General features: G+C 45.7%; 1 protein-coding gene across 1 annotated transcript in view; it reads right to left on the minus strand.

Annotated features, from left to right (window-relative positions):
* LOC8029574 (sodium-coupled monocarboxylate transporter 1) overlaps window positions 1-26164 on the minus strand; it is a 127813-nt gene that overhangs the window by 37117 nt on the left and 64532 nt on the right. Inside the window, exons 8-11 of the mRNA XM_040219960.1 lie at window positions 17687-17816; window positions 6581-6669; window positions 5784-5893; window positions 4118-4185 (exon numbers count right to left, since the gene is read on the minus strand). Coding sequence (XP_040075894.1) covers window positions 4118-4185; window positions 5784-5893; window positions 6581-6669; window positions 17687-17816 — 397 coding nt within the window. The remainder of the gene's footprint in view (window positions 1-4117; window positions 4186-5783; window positions 5894-6580; window positions 6670-17686; window positions 17817-26164) is intronic.

Below are 26164 nucleotides of genomic sequence, written 5' to 3' on the forward strand. Positions count from 1 at the left end.
CAGTACCGTAGAAGGAACGGCCCCCCGAGTTTGCGACGTCTGTGGCGTTTGGACCGCCTGTGCCTCCTCACTTGACGAACTTTCTGGTGTAGTCCCAAAAGCTCTGGCCCTTGTCGCGGGCGTCACCGTGGTTGCGGTTGTGGCCATGATGTTTGTCACCGTTCCGAAGTTGCGGTGTACTGCTATCTTTCGGAGAGCGGCGACGTACTCAGAAATGGTCTCTATGGGCGCTTGATTTCTTTGGTGGAACTTGAAACGGCTGAGCAGATCCGCTGACTTCGGGTCAAAGTGATCGTTGAGGCGTTTCAAGATTTGTTTAAATTTGACTTCCGAAGGTCTTTTCGGCGCAAGTAATGTCCGTACGATGTCAAAGGTCGTCTCACCGCACGATGTCAGTAGCACTGCTCGTTTCTTCCCGGGGCTGGTGATGTCCTTGGCTTCAAAACAGAATTCTAAACGTTCGAGCCACGAATTCCAGTTACCTCCGGGGTTATACTCCTTAATACGTCCATGAATGACGTAATCGCCCATCTTCGAGGTTTGCCTAACTTCGCTCGTCACCAATTTGATACACTCTTTCCGATAGAGAGAAGCGTTCATTTTCAAGTCTAAACTAAAGGTACACCACTGTTCATGACGTCGGTAGAAATGGTCTTTTTCTGAGCGCGTGATGGAAGCTCGTTTTCGACTTTCTCTTGCTCTTCGCTTAGCGAAACATATCACTGACATTACCGTGGTGTACAAGTCCGTCCGAAAGCGCAGTGACGACGATTGTCTGTAAAGGGACCCCGTCGAGGCCGGCCCTGCTTGCACTGAAGACGATGCCGGCGAGTCTTTCTTCGGCGCACTTGATGTCAGTGACATGCCAGCATTACAGAGAAATTATCCTGAACTGCGAGGACTCATTACGCACCCAGAGGGACAAGAAAGTGCGGTTCCCCGCGTTTTTATACAAACACTGTCAACCTTCTCCATCCGACAAGGTGTGCTCTACAAAAACTTCAGCGACAGCAACATGGCGTGGCTGCCTGCTGATTCTTCCACTCTTCGAAAAGAGATATTTCAAGCCTGACAGAATGACCCGACGGCGGCACATTTTGGCTACAGCAGGACTCTTGCCAGAGTACGCGAGAAGTACTTCTGTCCAAAGCTTGCGATGACAGTTCATCACTACACCCGATCTTGCCGCGAGTGTCAACGACGGAAGAAACCACCGGCGAGAACGGCAGGAATTCTTCAGCCAATTGCGCTGCCATCTGCCCATTTCAACAGATCAGAATGAACTTTTTTGATCCGTTTTCCCCATAGACTAAAGGAAACGGATAGATAGTCGTCGCGACCGATTATCTAACAGGGTACACCGAGACAAAAGCCCTTCCATTCCATCAAGTACGGCTGTTGAAGTCGCCTAGTTTTTCATCGTGTCAGTCGTCCTCCGACACGGCGCCCGCGAAGTCCTCATTACCGACCGTGATCATCAATAATGTACCAGCTGACGCGAGAGATTCTTTGTCTCAGTAGCACCAGCCGCCGTCGAACCACTGCGTACCTCCGCAGGCAAATAGACTAGCAGAACCGCTGAACAAAATTATCGCAGACAGGATCTCCAAGTATGTCGACGTAGAGCACAAAACGTGGGACGAGGTGTTACCTTACGTCACGTTTGCCTACAACACGGCGGTGTAAACGACCACAGGTGTGACACCGTTTCCGCTATGGCCGAAAGGTGATGACTACGCTCGACTCAATGCTCCCACACGAACCCGGTCACGACGGCAACGAAGATGCCCGCGTTGTTTCTCAACGTGCAGAAGACGTCCGTCAGCTCGCCAAACTTCAAATTTAAGATTAAAAAGGTGTCAACGCTACCCGGTACAACCTTCGTCGGATCGACGCTCGCTTCAAGCCTGGAGACCGTGTGTGGGTCTTGACCCCGATATGACGACGCGATCTAAGCGAGAAACTGCTGAAGCGCTAAATTGAAGTCCTAAAATATACTCCGCCGCCTGGGAGACTTGCACTACGAGTTGATGATCGACAAAACAAGAACATTATCGCGCCGCCCACCACGATTTGAAGTCGACCACGTTGTGCGCCTCAAGCCGTACTACGCTCTAAAAGGCTTTGAACTGTGATTCCATACTACGCTCGCTAAGACCGTGTTTTGCCACCCTCCGTAGTTTACACTTTCTTTTAGGGGTGGCGGGGGGGGGGGGGGGGGGGGGATTCTGTTTCGGTTTCGTGCACATAGTATCGAGACGATGCTTTTCTTAAAGGGGGAGTCATGTCACGCGCGTCTCTGAGCAAGCGCGTCCGTGGCCTAATCGTTATCGTGCTTGGCTCCCACGTATAGGGCGGAGGTTCGATGCCTGGAAGCGGACGCACCTTTTTGTTATTTCTGTGTCGTGTTTTTTTGTAAATTCGAGAACCCTGTTGGCTTCTTAGACATCCGAATGTCCTACGCGCCGAACCTTTTACGCCGATTGTTCCAGAAGCCCACGCGTGTACTTACTACATAAGGGGCTCCATGTGCTGAGCCGGAGTCAGTCTCGCCCCAGCGTTCGATACTGCTGTTACGCCGCCATCGACACCTGCGACACTAGCCTTCTTATATTCTTCATTAAACGGTTGTTTTCCGTCAGTCTTTCGTCGCATCATCAAATCATCAGTTGTCATTCATGACGATATTGGTTGAGTAGCAACGGCACAAATGGTGACTTAATATCATCACGTTTCGAATAAACGTGACCTTAATGCCGGTTTTCAATACTGAAAACGGATGTCAGTATTATCAGCCGAAACACTGTGTCTCCCATTCGCCAAATAGGTTTGGCGTTACCGCCAGTGAAAAAATTATAGTGGCGGTCATGGTCTGGGACAGTGAATGTGTCTTCACTAATTGCAGCGCATTCCAAAGGGAACAATAATTACGGCTTCATTGTATACAAGGATTTTATGGAGAACAAACATCATATTTCTGCATCGGAGAAAAAAGGATCGAAAACGACCGTAGCCGTAACCTTCAATCACGGGGATGATCAACCTCATTAGCAACACGTTTTCTTTTCAAATAATTCTTCGCGAATACAACTTTTAACTGGTTCTTCAGGTTTTCTAGAGCCCTGACATTGCGTTTGGCACTATTTTGTTTATACGAACATGAAAGACAATTTTCGTGGTCGAGTTTTCAACCCTCCCCATTATTGCGTTAGTCAATTCCAGGGGCTCTAGAGTCATCTAACCTAAAGTTGCAGTCGAAGGTTTGAGGAGCGTGCCTATTGGACTCCGTCGACAAAAGCGCCGTGTCATCGTTACCATAATACTGCCGGCGCGTTCTTCAAAGCTCGGCTCCGACTTTGCGATTTACTATAGGAACCCTAGCTGGTCTCGGTATACTTCGTCGAGACCAGCTAGGTGTTGACGTTGCACATGATGCACAGACCTAGGGGGGTCACAATGTAGAGAAGTGACGAAGTTTCGTCTTCTTGATACATGCACTTTTTTATAAATAAATCAGTAGACCTCAGAACTTGAGTGACCTTCGTACAAGCCAAACGGCCGACATTACAGCGTACATTCTCCACCATCGGGGCAGCTTTTACCGCGCTTCCGCCAGATGCCAGCAGCCAACACCTCCTAATATGAAGGTCGTAGTGCTGAAGTTTAAGTATGAAGTAAATGAAACCTACGTGGGGAACGAACTAAACAGGAGGGTGGCGTCAGCGTTCGGATAGCACTCGGGTCCTCTGTATATCAACACGAGTCGCCACCCTACGATGACGAAGTACTCGTATCCACTATGTGCCCTGTATCCACCTCCTGCGCAACGGTCTTGCAACCATCTAGGAGATGCTGCTGCAGCCCTACATTGACTCGCGCAAAACCTGCGATCGGGTTGATGAAGGAAAGGAGCCAAAAATTGGTTGATAATTCTGGGACAGGAGGAAGAAATATGAAGGCAAAAGTAGTCGCTACAATCCCACAAGTTCAAACAAAGAGTACAGCCGTAGAAACAGCTCGTGAAACTAAAAAAAACAAAACAAAAACACTGTGCTTCCCTTCCCCCCCCCCCCCCCCCCTTTTTTTTTTCCTCCCTTTAACGGGCCTGGTGGCTTACCTGAACAAGGGACTTGAACGTTCCGGATACGAAGGCAATAGCAATAGAGAGGAGGCCATAGCCAGCAGCTATATGGAAGTAAAGAAAGCGTACATTTGTACATTTAAAAATAATCCAGCGGCGCTTATTGCAGTCAGCTGTGACGACTCACACTGATGGATGCTTCTATTTCAAGTACAAGCACAAAGATAAAATTTGGCTAAAATATTATTAAAACATTAAGGTCGGCCACAATCACGATTGAAGAAGAAAGAGGTGTCTAAATCAGGCCAGACAGTGCCTCCTATATTCCTTTAGTGCCTGGAAGAACAGAAGCAAAGCCAGGAGCCGCCGCCGTCGTCGCCGGTACAAGATTTTGCCACCAGGCACCGCTGTTTCAGTAGGATCAGAGCCGTATATTTGTTCAGGTTCGCCAATTTATGATCTCTCCGGTGTAACGCCCCCCTCCCGCTTGAGACAGTCAGACCGAAACGCAGAGCGAGAAACACGAGCGCATGCGCGTTAACTCCCGGCTGCTCCCAGCTGAGCGTGGAAGGCCGACATTCTCATTCATTCGCCCTGTGGGATGCATAGGTCCGACACCCAAAATTTTGGTTCTTTCCTTTTATTTTGCAGGCTCTGACAACAAAACTGATATAGTGCTATCCCTGGGTGGGTTAAAAAGCGAACAGATAAAGTTTCCTCGACGTTTGACCGCAAACTTTTATTCAGGCGAAAAAAAGGTCGGCCCATACTGACGGCACTTAGCCTCAACAGTGCTCTGCGCCGAAAGCGCGTTGCGTCAAAATGGAGGTCGTTTCCTCTTTGCTCCCTCCTTTCTTTCTCTCTCCTTCGGCCGACCGCACTGCAGAGCAACAGCGCATGCTCTAAAGGCGTTCCACAGCCCAGCAGACAAGGATGGCAGAGCGCAGAAGGGGATTTTTTGCGCTGGTCTATAGTTCGTTTCATATAAACTCCGACCAAAGCCGAAGTCATGTTCTAATAGAGCCAATCAGGCAGTGCCGAAAGTGCATCGTCATGCCGCTTCTTCTCTTTTTTGGTTTACTATAACCGGCTAAACCAATGACGTTCAGAGACAAATTGCAGGATCCTGACGCGTTCACGGCGCGTGTTTAGTTTTGTCCGTGATAGCAAACCCGGATATAGGAAAAGCGCCATGACGATGCCTTTTTGGCGCCGATTGGTTGGTCGCCATCAAATTGTAGCGTCTGTTGCAGTCGAACTTAATGTAAAACACAGTATGAATAATCGTGATAAGCACGGAGTGTATACGCGCCGAGAAACTGAGGAAGAGGAGGGGACGTCAGAACATTGAGCTTTGGTTTGAGTGATTAATGGCCTAAAGCTGTGACGCCGGTGTCGGGCGTTTGGCTTATGCCTCCGAACGCGTTCGACGAGTGCAGTGAAGACAAAGGCAGAGCTAGCTTTAGGTCTACCCCCTAATCGCTCGAATCAGAGCTCGGAGTACTGATGTCCCCACAGGCTCTTGTGTCCTCTCTCTTGGTTTCTCGGCACATTGGAATTTAAGGTAGCAATGCACTTACTGATAAAGTGGGGACGGGTGATTAACAACTAATTCAAAATGCAGCTAAGCGAGAAAGAGAGAGAGAGAACACTATCTCAGGAAAAGCGAATAAACGAAGCTTGTTTTCTAACTCCTCCTTACCGATGCACTTGGTGAGAAGCACAGTCCGTTTCTCAGGTAACCTTACACATGGCCGAATAAAGTCGTCCCACGTGACCGCAGCCATAGCATTGAACCCAGACGACAGCGAGCTGGTGAAAGATTTGAAGAAATGTACAGGAGCGCCACAGCCGTTTTCACTTAATGACTGACCCAGGGCTGCCGAAGTCGAAGAGTAATTTTGTTCCGCTTCAAAGATCACTCTAATAGGCAAAATAGAAACTTCTTATTGTAGCTAAGAAAAAACGTATGCAGCAGGCGGGTTGTTCTGTATGTCACTCGTTGTATATGAAATATGCAAACATAAAACTAACGGCCGCGTTTTAATGAACTCACCTCTGATGATTCTATTCAACACGAGTTATGTTTATAAACGTTGTTGCTTGTCAAGTTTGCTAATGTGGCTGTCACCTGTTAACTGCCAGAGGACGTAATAGCGTGTTGCAGATTAAGAGTACAGGACAAGCTCCTCCCACGAAGCACTCTGCCCTTTCCACTTTAGCGAAGTGAATGCCGGAAAGGAGGCGAAGAGGGGCTCGCCCCCTTTTCCAGCGTTCAATGTGGCAAACTGGAAAGAGTAGAGTGCTTAGTTAGAAGAGCTTGCTCTGCACTCTTAAACCTGTCATCGAATATAGTTAGTTCACATTTAAGTAGAGCCGTAGTGATCGTTTTCGAGCGAGATAGGCATATTTGCATCCCCTTGCTGGAGTTAACAGTATATCTGTACATACTGCCTGTCGTCTATGGAGATATCAAACGTTTGTGACATCTTAGGTTACCTGAGACAACCGCTGTAAACTGCAGCCACCAGAACTCCACAGAGGCCTGGATAATCCCCAAGAAGGTCTTGAACGATGTACGGCATCAGCTGAAATGACAATTCCTTAGGTACTTCTACCAGACTTAATGAATGCGTGATATTATGACATCCGAGTGGCAACTGTATCACAGCTGCGTTCGCTACATCCAAAGTTGTATTGTTCATATAGTTAGTGGCAATTAAACTGCACTACATATTATTTCGATCAGGATTACACCCTTTTTAATAGGATGTGTCCGCAGCCGCGGCAGGCACTATTCAAGATCAATTCAGAAACGACAAGCAAAATTTAGTATCCTGTACATTTCTTTTATTTCATAAATGAATGGTACAAACTCCCGCTCTTTCTATTATGAATATAATAAAAGACGTTTCGTGCTTGGTTTTATAGTACAGTTAAGCTAACTATATAAGTTTGGCAAGATTACTTCATTGAAATATGTTATTGGTTCACTAAACATCGGACAGTGTGTTCCATCATCTCAGCATCGGACAGTGTTCCATCCATCATCAAACACATTATTTCCCAAAATGAAAATAATGTATTTATATGCGAATTTTCGCTCCAAATTAATATATTTAAGAAATAGCAACAGCCTCTTAAGAAACTCGTTATTTGTTTTATTGATGGCTTTGTATATCGGATAGAGTGTACTTAGTTCTAAATGTTTGAGGTATTATACCATGTGACGTTGATGAAGACTCTAACATCGAGTTGACAGACAATAGGTGGATTATGGCTCCTAACAACGGGCTCCGCCTTTATCACGTGTTCGCTGCCTTCCGCCGTGCTTTAGGTTAAGCCACGAAGTGTTATCGAAGGCAGCATACTCCAGCTGGATATAGATTATCTACTACATTCATAATCTGTCACCGGGTACAGATAACAATATATTTGATAATATCACTGGATAATAACGAACACCACTACGTAAACCATATCTCCATTGAAAGACCACCCAGAGTCATGCTGAGGGAGAACCTCTCATCATTATGTTGATCCTGTTGATCTGCCGGAAAGGGTCAAACATCTTTTGTATTACTGAATATTTTGGGCATATTTAAATTAATGAGAAGTTGTATGGAGTAATGCGACTATTACGAACCTATACAAAGGATATATATAGCACAAAAATTGTTCTCCGTTTAGTGGCCAATGTAGACCACGACAGCCATACAGATGCCTTACATTCAAAATTTAGTGCCACACGCGCTGTTGATTTGAATAATCAAACACTAATCCAGAAATATAAAAGCAGTACTTATCAAGAAATATATAATTTCCTAATATGTCATAACTTGTTCTAAACCCCGTGTCTTATCATGCACGTTGTTCGGAGTATTAGAGAGCGGCGAATTCGAGAACTTATTACGGATTTCAAATGCTTCAGCATGGTGTACTATCCACCCTTAACGAACTTACTAAAAAGAATATTCACATAGCAAAAATATAAATAAATATATATAGTGCAGTGAAATACAGTGAAATCCCTGCACTTTAGAAATTACGTTTCGTTATTATACGTATGTATTTTTCATTGCTGTCTTCTACTTGCATTTACTTGGTATTAGTTTGATATTTTTTACTTGTATATGTGCTGACCATTCTCTCAAAGTCTGTATGGGAGGCAAAAGTGTATCAAGCTGCATTGAGTAGCGTTTTCTCCTGTCATAAAGTTGAGTGAATGAAATTGAACTGAATTTGAATATTTAGGAAACATAAATCTGGCGCCGTTGCCATCGGGCATCCCACATGACGCTTGAAGCCAGCTGACGAGTGTCTAAATACATGTACCTGTCGGGGCTGAAAAGTCGGAGTGCGATTGGCTTACAAAAGCTTACAAAAACGGTTCTGATCTTTAATCGCGTGAGTAGCCCCGAATTTTCCCCACCTGCCGTCGCGTGGTCTGGGAGCCTGCCTTGCCTCTTTGAACACATATGGCACATGCCGCCACAGAGGTCCTCCCTGGTGTCCTGGCTTTCGATGTGCGAAATCAGGAGACGAACTTTTGAAATTGTAGGCTGAGGAGTTAGGTGTTGAGCGGACAGCGGCCGTTTAGTTTGTTGCAATTGAAATGGACGTGGACATTTTCGATGCGGCGATGGCAAAATACTCGTTGCGCGTGAAAAGCGTATACAGTCCACTACTACGAGCTGTGTTTTTTCAAGTTAGATAGTGTTTTGTTATTCACTGGTATGTTGAACAGCAACTTGGGGCCCACGTTAGTTTCAGTCTGTTGGACGGTATGTTCTTGAGGCAACTGAGCTCTGGTTGCCGAGGTTTCCATGAGAAAATTAGTAGCTGCGTCATTGTAGGCAGGTTTGATTTTGTCGAGCGTGACAACCTGCTCGCGGCCTTTGGCGTCAAGTGTCATCGTCTTTAGTAAATGCTTTAGAACCTTAAGAGGTCCATCGTACGCCCAAGTAAGTGTCTTCTTTGACGAGGTCAAGGCGTACAAAAGCATGAGTACATATCTCCAAGTCTTGAGACCTGAAAAGTTGACTGCGAGTCGGGTGCCGGGGACAGGTCGGCTAGATATGTTAAAAAAAATTGCGCAATGAATTTACGCATGTGGATAGGTAAGAGGTTACATCGTGGTCATGTGACGTGAAAACCGTCCATGGAAGCCTGGGTGTGGTACCGGACAAGAGCTCGGATGATGTAAACCCAAGATCCTCCTTGAACTTACATCTTATATTAGGAGAACCAGGGGCAGATGTTGAAGCCCGTTTGTGCGACCATGTTGAGCTATGAGGGAGGCCTTTAGTTGCCTGTGGAATCGTTGCACCATGCCGTTGGCGAAAGGGTGGTATGCCGTGGTCAGAATGTGTTGCGCTCCAAAACGCTGCGTCAGTGCTGTGAATAGTGCACTCTCAAATGGCCGTCCACTGTCAGTGGTGATGGCCGACAGACAACCGTAGCGGGAAGTCCAGCGCATCACGAATGTCTCAGCCACGGTTTTTGCTGTGATATCTGAGAGTGATGTTGCATTCGGCCATCGTGCGCATCTGTCGACGCATCTGAGCAGGCACCTGAAACATTGTCATGGTGGCGGCGGTCCAACCAGGTCCAAGTGAATATGGTCGAATCTTGCCTCCGGGAGCCTGAAGTAAACCAAAGAGGTAACAGTATGTCTGGTGACATTGCAGCGCTGACACCGGAGACAATTTTTGGTCCACCGACGTACATCAGTATTTATACTGGGCCATACATAACGAGCGGTGGTCAGTCGTTGTGCGCAGCGAATTCCAGAATGCTGGTTTCCGGAATGACAGAGGTACGAAGGTGGGTAGAGCGGCAGTTGAGACATTGCAGGTGATTGTCGATGACTCGAGGGGCAATGAAATGTCTTTTAGTTCCAGTGACGATTGCTTTTCCCGCTCAGCCAAAAACTCAGGGTTATATCGCTTTGTTTGCACAATAGCTTGAAAAACCACTGTGACAGTCTGAATGAAAAAGGCTTACACTCGCGAAAGAGCTTAAGAAGCAGAATTTGTTTACCCTTGCACGTGCCGAATGTCAACAGGAAACTCGGAGATGAAACAAAGTTGTTGTACCTCACAAGCAGAGTACTTTGTTGGAGGACTATGATGTGTCAGTAAGTAAATCATGCTGTCTTTAAGGAGGTGACGGAAGTGTTTTACACCGAGGAAGATGGCCAGCAGCTCTCGTCCGAAAGTGCTGTACTTCGTTTCGGCTGGTTTCATTTTCTGGGAGCATAAACCAAGTGGGCGCAATTCCCCCCATTGTGTTGTTGCAGGACGGCACCAACGGCGACAGTTGAGGCATCCGTCATTAGTCGAATAGGGGTGTCCATTTGTGGGTGGACGAGGAGGGTTGCGTTGGCCAGGGCTTTCTACGCAGTAGAGAAAGCAGACGCTGCTCGAACTGTCCAGTCAACGGCTGAGTTGGGATTTTTCTTTGTTCTGAGGAGCTACAAAATACGGGCACAGTCCGAAATAAAACGTCGGTGGAAGTTGAGGAGCCCAAGGAACTCGCGTAGCTTGCGCAGTGACGTAGGTTGGGGAAAATCACGCACCGCTTGAACCTTGTCCTCCAATGGTGTGACACCGGCGGTCGTAAGAGGATAACTAAGAAAGTCAACTTCTGGAACTCCGAATATGCACTTGGTTGGATTGACGATTAGGCTGAAACACTGAAAGCAGCCAAAAATCAATTCAATATGTTGCTCGTGTTCGCCCATCAAAGTGCTCGGGACAAGCAGATCGTCGAGGTAGGCGAGCATGAGGTTCAGGCCCCGCGTCACTTCGATGATAAAACGTTGAAAGGTTTGTACTGCGCTGTGCAACTAAAATGAAATGCGTGCATACCGTAAAACCCCGAAAGATGCCCCATCCCCGAAAGATAGCCCACCTCTATTTTTGGCCTGATTTGCTATATTTTCTAAACACCGAAATACAGCCCACTACCAGTAATAGTAGTGTTAGGATCAATGATGGCCTCGTCGGAAATTCGGCTAGTTACCGATAGCAGTATATAAGTGAACGTTGCTGACTGGGAAGTACAATCATCTTTGCTTCGTTGGCCCTCGCCATAACAAGCTTGGAAGGAACACGACCTAAAAATAGCAATTTTTAAAAACTTTTCTTGATTGTACATTAAAAGTTACTCACTTCATATTTTCACCCGATTTGTTCTCGATGTTAGGTAGGCTATCTCTCAGGATTTTACGGTACTCGAACAGCCCAAAAGAAGGGGTAACGGCCGTCTTTGAGATGTCTGAAAGTTCATCTGGTATCTGGTGATATACCTTGATCAGGTCTATATTGCTCTCAGCAGACATTCCAGCGGGATTTGTTAAGTCCTGGATATGAGGAAGTAGATACCCGTCAGGCCCAATGTGTGCGTTGAGCGCGCGATAATCCCCACAGGGTCGCCAGTTGCCAGCAGTCGCTTTCGGTACTATGTGTAGAGGGGAGGTCTAATTGCTTGCAGAAGGGCGGATTGTGCCAAGCTGGAGCATGTGATCGAACTCCTGGTGGGCGACAGTAAAAATCAATCTAAATGTACGACGTAGGCCCAAGTCGATGGTAAGTGTGCATTGGCCATATGAATAAATAGATTAACTATTGGCCGCTCGAAGGGGCGATGTTTTGGAGACTTGACGTTTCCCTGAGCCGGTTTGCTCATCTCGAGACCGCGGCCACGCTTGCGGCGAAGAGCGATATTTGTGTCAGGTGACCAGCTCCACGGGGACATAGAATATAAATCTGTGTCGCTTCGAATACAGAAGTTTAATTTCGCTTGCAGAAACTGACCGCAGAGGCTTTTAACTGAAGTCCAATTAACCGTCTGCTTATACTTTAGGAGCGGCTGGTAAAGTTATGACCAGGAAAGGTGAATATGGGCCAAACTAAAAGAGAAATCCCGCGAGATAAAAGCGGTGGCAGTATGTTTATATATCTGCTCCAGCGACCCGACTTAATGCGTTTGCTGTAGTCGAGAAGTAAGAGAGCCGGGGCTTGTCGCTGCTGCGTGAAAGCTCCGATTCAAATCGCGTCACGTTTTGTTTTGTAAATTTGTTTTGCGCGTGTGTCTTACCTTTACCTGTGAGCCTTTTTACAAATCTTTCTTGCTATATCTGAGTCTTTGTTTCTTGCTCACCATCTATTTTAGTAGTTAGTCTCCCTAAATGCAGCGAATGTATTTTTGCGTCACAAAACGTCTGGCTACGCTATCTGTTGCCTGTTTTCGCCATTATCGCTTCTGCAGCACCTGCCTTTGTTTTAACTGTTTCTTGACGATTGCAAAACCATAGCTAAACCGACCGACCGAAAGACTGACTATGACTGATTTGCGGATTTACCTCTGTTATTTAAACTTGTAAACGGTACCTATTTTGCTTGTGGAATTACAACGTTGTCTCAAGGAGAACAGTAGAGATGTGACAAGAGGATAAAAATAACAGCACTATTTTTATTTGCTTAATGAAAGACTACAAAATACTGCATCAAACAAAACAGCAATGTCACATAGCCAATCAAGCTCTAAAATCGTATCACAGTTTATATTTTTTAACAGTTATGTCTGGCAGCATGTCGGGTACTATTGCCAAACAAATAATGAGTGATGCCACTACAAAAAAAAAATCCTTTCGGTAATTTTTGTGTCGATCTTCAAGTTTGTTAATTCGCAATTCGAGATTGAGCTTTCTTTAGTGTAAACAGCTGTCTTTTTCGCACCAATGACACGTTACGCAATCGCGGACTTCTTGTAACTTTTTTTTTTTTTGCCGCCGTGGTGGGTTATATAGTCACTAAGCGGCGTCCAGTGCTTTCTTTCCAGCTACTTTGTCTAACTCAATGTTATCTGCGTCAATCTCTTGAAGTTTCTCACTTCACCGCTGGAAATGACGCGCAGCCGTCCTGCACCAGCGACTTGGTCGGATGCCTGGAGGACGGAGAGGTTCGTTTGCCCTAAGGCCAAGGTTTCCAGGGTGGCCACCTTGCCTCGCAGCCTGTTCGTCCACTCCAGTAGCCGCAGAACTTCAGCAGATTCAAAGGTGTACAGAACCATGTTGATGCTGATTTTCGCCGAGTGCTAAAAAGGCACACATTTTGCGTTGTCAAAATGATTCTGCAGCCCATCTTTGAGTTAGCTAATTTTATGCAGTATAGGTCAAAGTAGTAACGACTTAATCGTTTCCAGTCCTGTGAGTGTTTATAGCGAAGTCAGTGTTATTTGAGAAACATGTTTACATAATCAGTACCTTCACTCTACCTTCACCTGGAATACGTGTGGTCAGTGTTCAAAGTTTACTGACCTTTACTTTCCTACACTCATATTCTCGCTATGTGATGTGCGGCTGTAGGTTATATTTTTTCTTTAACAGCATGTGTGTAAGAAGTGGATTAATTTGGTTCAAATATCTCACGAGTGTATCGCCTGTCCTTTTTTCTGCCTTTTCACAATACATGTGCACTCACACACCTTAGGTGTGCAAAAAGTTTTTTCGCAAGCTGTCTACAACTTCAATTCAAACTCTCCTGTTTTGCCACATCGACTATGCAGTCATATAAAAAAATGCTTCTAACTCGTTGAATTAAAAAGTTAATGCCCACCCTCTTCCCCGACTGATAAATAAATATTTTATGACATTTTGTTTCCGCTGTTTTCCAGCTGCCTTTCTAGTTAAGAAAAAGAAGAAAGCAGGCAAGGTTACACAGATAATACCAACTAAACACTTTTGCACGCGATAAGCCCCACTGTGCCTCCAGAAATTTGGGACTTATTCATAAAATATCACTGAAACTACAAAGATATAGGCAATCGAGCCTCAGTGAGTTGCTCAATTTTACTGAAGATTGAAGTAATGCTAGTTGCATACACCCCGGTGTCGCCGACAATGACGTCATCCAAGCCGTTCAAATTCGGTGAGTCCTGTCTAATGACGTCCAGCACAGACTGGAAGATGGGCGTCACTACATGCGGGCTGGGGCCAGCACCTGTTCAGGCATAGGAGTGTTCTAAATGTAAAGACAACAGTCAATGACAGTTCAAGAGCGAAGGGAGAGAGAAATGAAGGGTGGGGAGGAGGAAGCAAGCGGGGCGCTGGAGAGGGAGGAGGAAATCTCCTCTCCTCCCTAGCGCCCTGTCTTCTTCCTCCTCCCTACCATTCCTTTCTCTCTCTTTTCGTTCTCTACCTGTTACCGACTATAGTTTTCTGCCAGTTGACTCAACAAGTATTTTGCTAGTATTAGCCCTCCACGCTATGGTGAAGCGTAATAATCAAATTAAATCTGTATGGTCTTGTTATTTACTCTGATGGGCATCTGGTTTTATATCCTACACTTGCAGCAACTCGCCGGTATTAACAAGTTTTGTTTGTTTTGTTTGCAAAAGGGAATTTTTTTTTTTTGTACTGCAGTTTCAAGAATTATACCTTGTGTGACTGTACTCTCACTAAAAATGTAAAGAAGGCCTTATAAGCTGTATGAAACTATTAGGTGGGTAGTTCTGACTCACCAGTTCGTTGTTTGTGCTATTCCTTTACCAACTTCCGCCACGCCTCCTGCAGCTGCCGCGCACTCCGCGGAAAAGTTATGTTGTTCAAAATATATTCCCTTGCCTGTATTTTCGTTCGACAGCTAGCTGTGCTGCTGAATTTCTAAAGAATGTGTCGTTTCCGTTCTCCAATTGCTCTTGTTAGTTCCATTTCTTGATCCAAAGTCATTTTAGGAGATTCGTTTCAGAGATGGTTTTCAATGTCGACGCCTGATTTATTTTTGGCGTAGGTTAAGATCGTTAGCTATTCTAACTAGAATGCTACAAGTAGTGTGTTAATATTACAAAACGGTTGGGACAGCAAAACGTGAAGAGTAATAATACAACGTTTACCCCATTCCATGCTAGTAAAAGTTTAATTCCTATTATTTCAATTTTACGACTTTCTTGGAAGTTTGACTTGTTGCCTTGTCTGTAGGTTTTCGCTTAATCATTGCATCCACGGCTGCTAGATTTTTTTTTTTGTGGAAGCTTGCACTAAACGGGCGCCTGTTGCTATTGAAACGTGTTGTAGCAGGCGCGTTGTGTATTTAAAACACATAAAATTGTAGTTGCCGGGGGAAGGGATGCTTGTTTCGGCCCCGCTCGTATGTAAGTTATACCAATGCTGTCATCTTGGTTTATTTTTAATGAACGTTATGAAAAATTGTTTAGAGCATTAACTTGACTTGGTCATTCTTTTTTTTTCTTCTGGTGTGTCGATTTAGCAGGTGGGACAAACAGTAAAAAGCGTGAAAGGCGCTGCCGTGGTTCTGGATGATTTCCATGATTTCTATGGATCGCAGTTAAAAAGTAAGGCGCACGCGCAAAATATAAATTTATAAGAAAAAAAAAAAGTGGCGCGATTGGAACCCGGAATTGGCACGCCTCAGCGACAAGTCCTGGTTCTGTTACCTCTAGACTGCAGCAGACGGCTTAAGTCGGGTCGCTTGCGCAGATATATAACCATACTGCAATCGCTTTTATCTCGCCTGATTTTTCATTTATTTGGCTCATATTGCCGTTCCCTGGCCATAACTTCATCTGCCTCTCCTAAAGTATAAAGTCATTTAAAAGCCTCTGCGATCAAATCGAACTCTTGTACTCGAAGCAACACGGATTTCTCTGCCATTAGGCAGGGATGTTAGGTGCTTTCATGTACCCATAGTGCTGGTTACGTGTCATAAAGCTCCTTCTTGGCCGCAACCGCGGCCGCGGTCGTAAGATGAGCAAGCCGCCCCAGCTGGTGACAAAGGGAGGACGCTCACTTCGGCTCCAGTGGCAGCAAGAAAGCGTTTGCCGGTGACGTGATCCATGGCATAAAAAAGTGTTTTTCACGTAAACCGGTTTCACCCGCCGCCACCAGCGCCTGGTTATTACTACGTCTGGTAGTATTAGCAGTGACCTGTGTTTTCAGCGAATCGGTGGCAGGTGACCAACGACGGGATTTTGACCTTCGACGGAGCATGCTTTGTAGATAAAGAGACAGCCGTAGGTCCTGAAAAGCCTGTTTTAAACGTATGAGGCGAGTTTCCATAGTGCTGATAACTATCCGGGGCGGAGGATGTGTTTGTTGTTGGGACGATCTTGACAAAGCGGCAATTGTGGGCGTAAGGTACTCTGCGCCTCGATCAGCCAAGTTTGCCAGTTGATCGAAATGCATATCCTCAGCAGCCGGAAGGTCGACGACCATGCTACTTGAAAGACTCTGTAGAAAAAATCGCGGAGTACTTGTGCATCTGCGTCAGCTGCTTTGCTACCCAGAAGTTTCTGCATACAGTGCAGCAGCTGAGGGGTACACTGATCGCCCAGTTCCTGCATGTTTAGCAGGTGTTGAAGACGGATACGCTCAGATGCGGTCTTCCTGGCGAGGATAGCTGCCTTCAGGTGGGCGTACGGGTCGGCTGCGGGTGGAATCGCAAGAATGCCCTCGAGCTCGTCGGCAATCTCCGCCCGTAGCGATAAAACCACGTGGAAGTACATCCCGATGTTTGAGCTGTGATGTGGCAAAGTTCAAATTGTGCTTCCATTTGCGGGAACCATGCCCGAGTGCTGTTTTCTCAGAAAGGTGGCAACTTGAGTTGGAAAGCCTCTACAGATGCTTAGGAAACAGCATCAGCAGCAGGCGTATCACCGTCCGGCGAAATTATCTTTGAAGGTCGTGAGGAGCCGTGAAGGAGTCACTCGACTGGGTCATAAAATTATCGTGCTGAAATGTCCAAGTGCGTCTGAATGATAGGCGACTGCCTTTTGGGCTTACAAAAACGCTTTTGATTTTTGATCAGCAAGCCCGGCATTCGCCGCACTTGCTGTCGGGTGGCCTGGCGTGCGATCCTGGCTCTTCGCTTTGCCAACGTACGGCACATGACGCCACAGGGCTATATCTCTTAAACAACTACTGCCTACCGACCAACGGTTCGCCAATATTAGTAAACAAGGAATGTACCCGAGAGCGCAGGACCTACCTAGCGACTCGGCAACAAGGGGCTACATTGGGTAGAAGTCGCGGTTCATCCATACAGTCGGTTAAGCTCGCGCCAGTTTATCAACAAGCGAGACAACACTGCCGTCATCGAGGGGTCGCAAACTCACGTCTGACGCACGGCCTTTGCCGGAATTCGTGCAATAGTCATTTGACAGCTTAACAAATTCAGGGCTTGGCAAGTGATGGCCCCACTTCTTACTTCGTGACTTCCTCTTTGGTGTTCTTACCGGCAAATGCAGTAATCGCATTGACTTCGTTGCGAAAATGAGATGCACGAAAAAGGCCACGCCCTGTCTTTCTTAACTATGCGGGACTCTAAAATATTTTTGGTAGTGGCAAAAGGCTGTCCTCCCGCCCCCCCCCCCCCCCCCACACATACACACACCTTTTTCTTGTCATCCTCATCCATTTCAAATCAGTGTAGAAGAAGCCAACGGGAAAATTTGTGCCAGCTCTTTATCTTTTCCGATTATTGTTGCCAGTTTAGTTTATCCTAGTAACTTAAGCACCGTTTCGTTTTTTTTTCTTATTAAAAGCATAAACAATTTTTGAACCAAAAAAAAAAAAAATCAAACCTGATCCGCCTTTGTAATATCTCCCTTGAGTCTCGGATCGCACTTGCCGTACACAGCGAATAGAATCAGCCCTGACAGGACCGAGAGCAGAAGCAAAAGTGCCACACCCGGAATGTTGAGTAGTAGTGCCCTGCAGTGGGAAATAAAACGTGGGGTATAAGTAAATGAAAAACAAAAGTGGCTCTCGTGTCATACGCAGATGCGATTGGTCAGGGAGTACCCTAACCTCTTTTTGATGTGCGTCTGCGGATTAGACCGCGTTTCTGTGACTCGTGCAGCACGTCGCCGTAACTTCGAATTCCTAAGCAATATATGAAACAGCGCGCAATATAAGGAAGATGGGAGAGAAGTACCCAAGACGAACCTTGACCTGACAACTCAATATTTATTGAAAAACACCCAACGCAGCAAACACCAAATCACCATCGTTTCAACACGTGTCCAAATAGGCTATTTCTGTTTTTCGCAAGTAAATTTAAGTTTGTCTGTTTACATGCAGAAGCGCGAGTTTTTTTGGTTAACATTAACCAAATATTCTACATCGCTACTCGTACTCAAATGTGACAAAAATAGTGCTCTTCTCCTTAAATAGTTACTCCTATATAAATATAACATTATGCGAGGTTTACTTTAAACACTAATGCATTTTGTACTACCGGCCTGTTTGTGTAACCAGTTACGGCTCACGTGGAAAAAAAATTCACGTCCAAGTCATCCGCCCAGCCAATCATGACTCACTCTAAAATAGAAAGGAAAGTGAACTTTTAGGTTGGCATTACGAGCGAAGTCGGACGATCCCGTGAAAGAGTTTTAAATGAAAACAACAATCCGCAGCTTTTCGTCAGTGTGCGAAGAATTGACAGCGATAGCTCAATGAGAGCAGGCCTTCACGACCGACTTTGGCACGATGAGCCATGTATCTCCTTCCCTCAAAAGGTGTTCTAACTTTGCGTGGACTGCTAACGCTAACGCTAAAACCTAGAGGATAACTGATATCATGTGACATGGACTCTTTTTTATGAAGGTCCCGAGGAAGGCGCTAGACCCCGAACACCGCCGGTCATGATTGATGATTATTTGTGGCTGTTCACTTTGAGTCCCCGCGGCCTAGTGACCCCGGGCTCGTAAAGCCCCGGGAAGGGAATTAAGATTTCTACGCACAATTTCGTTTTAGAGCGTTTGAGTGCGTTTGTTTGCGTTGCGTCGAGAAACGAAAGGGAGTCACGGGAACATCTGTACTTGGTATAAAGCATGGGATCTAATTCAAGGGATACTATCTTGGCACGCGACATAAGAAGCAAGGATGTCATGGCTTTTCGCAGCAGCAACGCACTCAAACGTTTACAAACGTAACCGTGAGTAGTGACCTTTAGCACTTCGCATTTCTTCCCAGTAGCGCCAGCCATCCTTATGGGAACACGCGAGACGCATGCCACGAGCAAGTGCTACGCTCCCACGTGCTTCCAAAGGCAGCTAATTCCCCAGAATCAAAGGGAGATGAGGAGACAAGAGCACGCGTGTACGTCAAAACACCGAGTGCTGTCTATTTATGCTGGAACGCAAACTAAGTGTGAGAGAGAGAGAAAGCATATCGTTATTAAAACGGAGAGTTTAGTCTAAGCTTTGCGCTCTAACAGGCTTTCCTGTGGTGGGGAAGGGGAGGGGGGACAGAAAGACGATCGACAAAGAGTCAATGATGATGAGATGAAATGTAAAAATATATACACGCTATTAGCCCCGAGAGCGAACACAAGCGTCACTGCGGTCGCCGCGCCCTGATTGGGTGAGGTGTACCGTGACGTCAGGCGGAGGACTCCGCTCCGCGATCTCGCATCGGCTAGCTTCCCAGCACCGGTTTCCTGGTTTGGCGTTGTGTGCCGCAAGCTCTTCGAGGAGCTGGACTCCGTTTACCCGATGTACAAGACGTTGAGTTAGGCCGATACTTACATACTTCCGTACATTTTATAAGCCTGCTTGTTCCTTTTACCTTTGAAATTGGGTTACAAATCCCGAAAGCTATCGGCGGAGGCAATTCCGCCGATGAACCTCCCCGTCCGTCCACACGACACAAGACAATCCTGTGAGGGGTCTGTGAAGCGGTGGCGCAAGTGTTTCAGACGCTGGAATTCTGTTCCTTGCATGTTCATGAATTGGGACGATATTACATCTCGCTTTCAAGGCATTTGAAGTGGCATTGATATCATGGGCCTTTGGGTGGTCGGCAAATTAGCTCGCGACCCCGACTCTGCGCTGCTACTCTGCATGCGCTGGTTCGCAGATGTATTAAAGGCCCTGCGTCTGATGATCTTTGAAGTGCTCGTGGAACAGGGCTGTTTTACATAAACGTAGCTTCTTCGTGAATTAATTATGTAGTTTATACACGTATGCAAGCATATTTATTAGAAGACGCACAACTACTGGAAATTAGTTTGTATGGTAGCAGCAAAAACGGCTGAATTACCTCCAGTTGCCCGTATGATATGTATTGAACTGCCCAAAATGTGCACAGCAATAGTGCCGCAATTTGGAATGTTTATACTTCTTCCTAACATTCTTTATTCCAGCCTTGGGTATCCGGAAAATACACCGTTTAGTCTGGAAAAATTGTCATTTTCATTTAAAAGAGACACTGCTGCAGGTCCCCACAAGCTTCCTTGGCCTTCAAACATCCTACAGCTCGACTCTCTGACAACAGAGGAAAACAGAAGTAAAAGAAAGCATTCGAACGTCTGTCCAGCACTAGTAGCAGAAAATGTGGAACCTGTGAAGGGCGACAGTCTGCGTGAGAAAAGCTTCTGATATTTTAGCTTCAGGACAATTCGATTTAAGTAAAATCTCAATTTTAGGGCTTAAGGGACTAATAACGAGCTAGACACCTTCGCTTACGTTTGTTATACATTACATGAGGGTTGATATAAACAAGTCCACAGATACCACACGTGTAGTCCATTGAAATACTATCGAAGTCCAGCAAAAATCAAATGCGAGCAATGTATATAATAAATGTTCCTTGTTTCTTTACTTTGCCCCTGCACCTGGGCTGTCTTTGGATTCTCTCCCCATGGCCCAGACTGTATTTAGCATGTTGCTCGAGCAGCATGCAGCTTTTCTGCTTCGGCGATCTTGTTTAGAAACAGAGATACAAGAAAATATTGTATACATAACCTGCCAATTCATTCAGACCATCAGCAGCATTTATTGTGCGATATGTAAATCTATAGTGGTGCTCCTGCAATTGTGGCCACATTTCTTCATTTTCATATACCAGCTGAGATTCATGCGTTGCCTGCCCTGTCAACCATACCTAAAATGTTGGTTGAAGTTTCGCCTGTAACTACAGGCCATACCTCAACAAAGACACATATAAATATTTACACTTCCCACGAAAAACATGCCAAAAAAATTAAATAGAAACAAGCGCGCCGTCAGCTAGCGTCGTCACAGCCTCCACAGGGCGAGCGAGATGAGTCGGGGAAAAATTCTCTCCTCGCCGTGACGTCACCCCGGTGCGCCGTAAGGGGGCGCCACGCGAACTTCTCGGGGCTAATAGTGTCTAGTTTCAGAATAAGAAATGAGAGAAAGATGAGAACAATAATTATAGCGCTGTCAGCAAGTCAATGTCCTCGAAGAATCTAAAGAGAGCTTTTAAGACTGCTCAATGTTTCTTAGCAGGCGAAGGTCCGAGAAGCTTCGGCATATCAAAATGCCTACAGTCCAGAGCATTCGTAGAGTTTTTGTAAGCTTTGCGTTCATTTCATATGCTTGATATGTAAGTAGAATATGTCTGATGGTTTCCGGGAGCACCGCATTTCTCACAGTCCGGAGTCGCGCGTTGTTTTATTTTAAAGCGATAGTTCTTCGTGTACACACAGTTGAGAAGAGGTCTATGTATAAGAGTTTCTAAATTTCATGGTAGGTCGCTTGGTAGTCGTGTAGTTAATAAAGGGTCTATGTCATAGAGAAATTTGAAGTTAGAATTCGTTGAGGACTAAAGCATCTCGCGTCAACTTTTTACAATTTGGCTTGTCAAAGATGTAAAATCGCCTTTCGTAAAATGAACCATTCGTGTTCAGATGTGCTGGTGAGCCCTCTTGGTTGATTTGTCAGCGCATTCGTTACGCCGTATACCGGAATGTCTTGGTATCCATTGAAAGGTAATTTGGTGATCGTATTCGAATGCTAGGTGGTGGTACTCAGCTATTTCTAGGGAAGAAATCGAATACATTGATTTTTTTCCCAATAGGACTGAGCGACTGTAAAGCGCATTTTGAATCTGTAGATAAGGTCCATTGTTGTGGTGGTTGTTGACATATATACTTGATTGCTTCCTTAATTCTGTGAAGCTCAGCGGCTGTTGATGGTGTATGATGATTTAGACGACAAGATCTTGGAAGAAATCTCGATGGAACGAAGAATGCTGGCATGAAATCGTCGCCGTTGTTGAGCCATCGGTATATATATGCGTTGTTCTAGTGTAAGTGTCATATATTTAACTCATTGCAAGTTGTAGCATAACTAAGCTGCTCTGTTGGCGTTTTGCAAGGATTCCGGGGATGTTTAGATGAATATCTATTTTTCTAAGCGTCCATCGAGGTATCTGGGAGTATTCAGTAACAGTTGCCTGCTTTGGAATATTGTCAATATTTTGATCTAAAGCATCCCCATAGCCGGAGTTTGGACGTTTTATGTGTATCTTAGAAAGATAGTGATTCTTATGCCGAGTTTTATGGCGTAAATGAATTCGTACTATTTCTTGTTTCTGTAATACTTCCAAAGGAAAGCATCTGGCTTCTGCTACCGTGCAAGGTCCAGCTGAACCTCTTGGTAGGCCAAGGCAGATTCGAATGCATTTTTTAAGCGCCCCTTGAAGCTGTCGTTTACTCGTCAGGCTTGTATTTGTTAGGTGTGGAATAGAGTGTCTTATTAGACCTTCAACCAGAGATTTGTGCAGTGGAATCATTGCTCTGCAGTTAGATCCCCAAGCTGTTCCTGCGAGGCAGCGTAGAACATTGGTTGCTCCCGTGATTCTTTTTTTTAGAGAATTAATTTCTTTCTTCCATGAGAGATTTCGATCAATGTTGATCCCTAGATATTTATGTACCGTGACGTAAGGAACTATATGTTCGCTTAAAAAGATCAGATACTTTTTCCTAGATTTTTTTGTAAATGCCATGGCAACTGTTTCTTGGGAGAGATCTGGAGGCCTTTGAGAACCTAGAAAACTTGCCAATAGGTGGTATTCACTGAGCCTGCAGGTTCGATTTTGCCAGGGAGCGCCACCGTCGATCCGCCATCTTCGAGGTCGGTATTTGACGTTTGATTGGCTTGCGTATGCGGTCGTCAGCTGGTAGTGTGTGCTAATTTCATATTGTTGAAGCAGCTTCGTTAAACGGAATAGAGAAAACAGTTTATCTCGGGGACGGGCCGTTTTAATTCCTTTGTTGCCGCCGAGTACCGTGTGTAAAGGCTGAACCGCATGTAAGCAATTCAGCGATCGAGCCACGAGACGAGACGAGCGAAGGCGACGAGACAAGCGACAACGACCCGCTTCGCTGTCGCTCGGTCACTCGCGCGACGAGGCAAACCAAATAAAAGCGACGGGAGCAAGCTATATCCTAGCTTGCGCTTCTCTGGCTTCGCGCGGCGCGTTAGCCGTAGAACTACCAGAAATCAAGATACTTGTCCCCCTATTTATTTTCCCCCGCGGAGGCACCAGCCTCCGTACTATCATTTTTTTAAAATTTTTTTCTTCGTTTTTTATTCCTCCCTTGTGGGCAAGGAATAACCTTGCTCAGCCAGGGTTTCAAATAACAGATTCGGAATTCTTCTTTTAATGGGCGGGGACTAACCTCGCCCTACCATGAAAAGTTTTCGAATGATAGATTCGGAAGCTAGTAAACCCAAGGCATGCCAAGGGCTAGGCATTTTCAGAAAATGCCATACTAGTAATTTCTACCTTTGCATTTGGTAAACCACGCGCTAAATCGCGTGGTTAGCTCAGCCAAACACAAGCAAAGAATGTCATTTCGTCGCACTCTGCGGAATGTCCCTTATGCATACAATAGGCTCGACCACCCCTGTTGAGGGAACGGAATCTATTAATGGTCCCCCCAATCCTTTCGCAACGCTGTGTTGTGTATGCAGCAGAGAGATATCGGGTTGCCGACCCATTGCACTTTGGCTCGGAATACTGGTATGCTTGGTGCTGGTGTGACTGGTGACAGTGCTTGGAAATTCGGACACCGCGTGCCGACCTGATTCGTTCACCCTGGATACTGTGAACATGTGCTACGGACTTCTGGACAAGACACTTGGACATTTCTAAAGGATCTCCTTCCTTCCTCGGCTCCGCCCGCTTTTCTGCCAGGCACGTTCTGTGGCTCCTCGCGCCCCGCTTGTCGGCTTTGGCGAAACAACCCTCCTCTCTTTTCACAAATTTCTCTTCTATGAGCTGTTATCCCCTTCCCCTCCCCCCAATCCAACGATGACCGTTCGGCCCATGGCTGTCACTCCAACGATGGTTTTTCCTCTTTTGGAAGAATTCTCTCTCTCTCTCTCTCTCTTTATACCAAGGCTATGAGCGACGATTTCCAGAAATCTGAACACCGAACGACGCGACGAGTGACCGTGAGAAATCCACAGTTCTTGTAAAACAGCTACCGCCGTGGACACGGCGCGCGACACGGAGCACTGCATGGAGCCGATGGAGCAACGCGGCCGCGGCGGAAAAGTCTGATAGCGACAAAAACGAACTAAAACACGCACAAAAAATATTCTTACGGCGCTTTAAAAGCACCAAAGTCTAAGAATAACCCATAGTTTCGGCCAAAAAGACCCTTAAAAGTTGTAAAATGTTGCTAACCCTCGCTGAAAGGTCCGGCCAGACGGCACCTGACACCTACGTGGGATAAAAGGAGACCTCGAAGATGGCGACCGTGGTGGCCGATGCCAGCGCACCTAGCGAGTGACGTCAAGTGAATGTCACCTATATATCGAGAGTCTTTTGCAACCGCGGCTTTACAGTTAGCCTAGAGCGAGATGTGGACCATACGCAGATGTCATCTGCGTATATGCTAATGATAACTCCTCGAGGAAGTACTTTTTTGATGCTATCAGTGTGATGTTGAATAGAGTTGGAGTTAGTATTGCACCCTGAGGTACTCCTTGGATAACATCAAAATAGTTGGAATTTCCTTCTGAAGTATTGATGTAAATTTTTCTGTACTTGAGATAATCGTATATCCATTTATAAATGCGTCCTCCAAGTCCTAGATCTGAGAGAGCCATTAATATTGCCTCATGCTGAACAGAATCGAATGCTGCTGTAATATCTAAAATCAGTGCAATGGTCGTGGGACCTTTGGCTCTCCCTTTTTCGACACTCGTTGTAAGATCAATAATGCAGTCTGTGGATGACCGTCCGTGGCGGAAGCCATTCATTTGCTCTGAATAACATTTGTTTTGTCCTAAAGAGCTTGAAGTTCTACCTAGTACAATTTTTTCCATTAGTTTTCCTATACAACTCAAGACTGCAATTGGTCGGAAAGATTTGAGACAAGTGGGCGGCTTACGAGGCTTCAAAATCGGCACAATCTTTGCAATTTTCCACTCTTGCGGCAAGGCTCCTTTGATTCAGGAATCGCGCTGTAGCGTTCAAGAAGTCTGAGTTTGGAATGTTGGGATAAGTGTGCCACGGCGTTATACGTAATGCCCTCTTTAATTGGTGCTGAATTAGTTGCACCTTGAATAGCTGCATTTAGCTCATCAATAGTGAAGAGCAAATTTAGACTTTCGTTTGTTGCAGCAGGTATGATATGTCCCGGAGTCGAAATAGTACTACTATGTGTACCACCACTTGTTAGAAAAGCGCAGTAATTGTTTTTAATGGATGTCATTGTTGGGGGCCGTTCTCCTTAAACCTCTGATAATTTTCCATATGTATGTAAATGAGTTACGAACATCGAGATTTCTGCATACCTCCCTCCACCTCTTTTTGTATAATTTTTCGAGATGTCCCCGATTGTGTAATTGTGCCCGTCATGAAGCTCGCATATCTACCGGGTCTTTTGTGCGAAGAGCTTTGCGCTCTGCTTTCCGTCTTGAGTATTCTTGATGGGATACATTTTCAACCTGACACACAAATTGAAAAAAAATGTTGCCTCGGTAAGGGAATATGATAAAGTTGGCATTAATTCATCATCACTTGTCGCAGCTGTTATGCCTCGGTTTGCCATTTCTCTATATTTGTCCCAGTTGATGGGTTGTACTTCCTTCTTCCTTGAGGGTATTCCTTTTAATGTCATGAGTATTGGATAATGGTCGCTTCCTCGCGTTTCAAGGTCCGTATGCCAGGATATTTTGTTGAAGAGGTCACTGGATGCGAAACAAACATCGAGACAGCTTTCCGATTTCGCATTTTTTAGAAATGCTACACTTCCGTCTTTAAGACAAAGAAGCCCATCTTTCTCCATGAGGTCG

This window comes from Ixodes scapularis, unplaced genomic scaffold (genome assembly GCF_016920785.2).
Source record: "Ixodes scapularis isolate PalLabHiFi unplaced genomic scaffold, ASM1692078v2 PGA_scaffold2__306_contigs__length_199485367, whole genome shotgun sequence".
NCBI classification, from domain to species: domain Eukaryota; kingdom Metazoa; phylum Arthropoda; class Arachnida; order Ixodida; family Ixodidae; genus Ixodes; species Ixodes scapularis.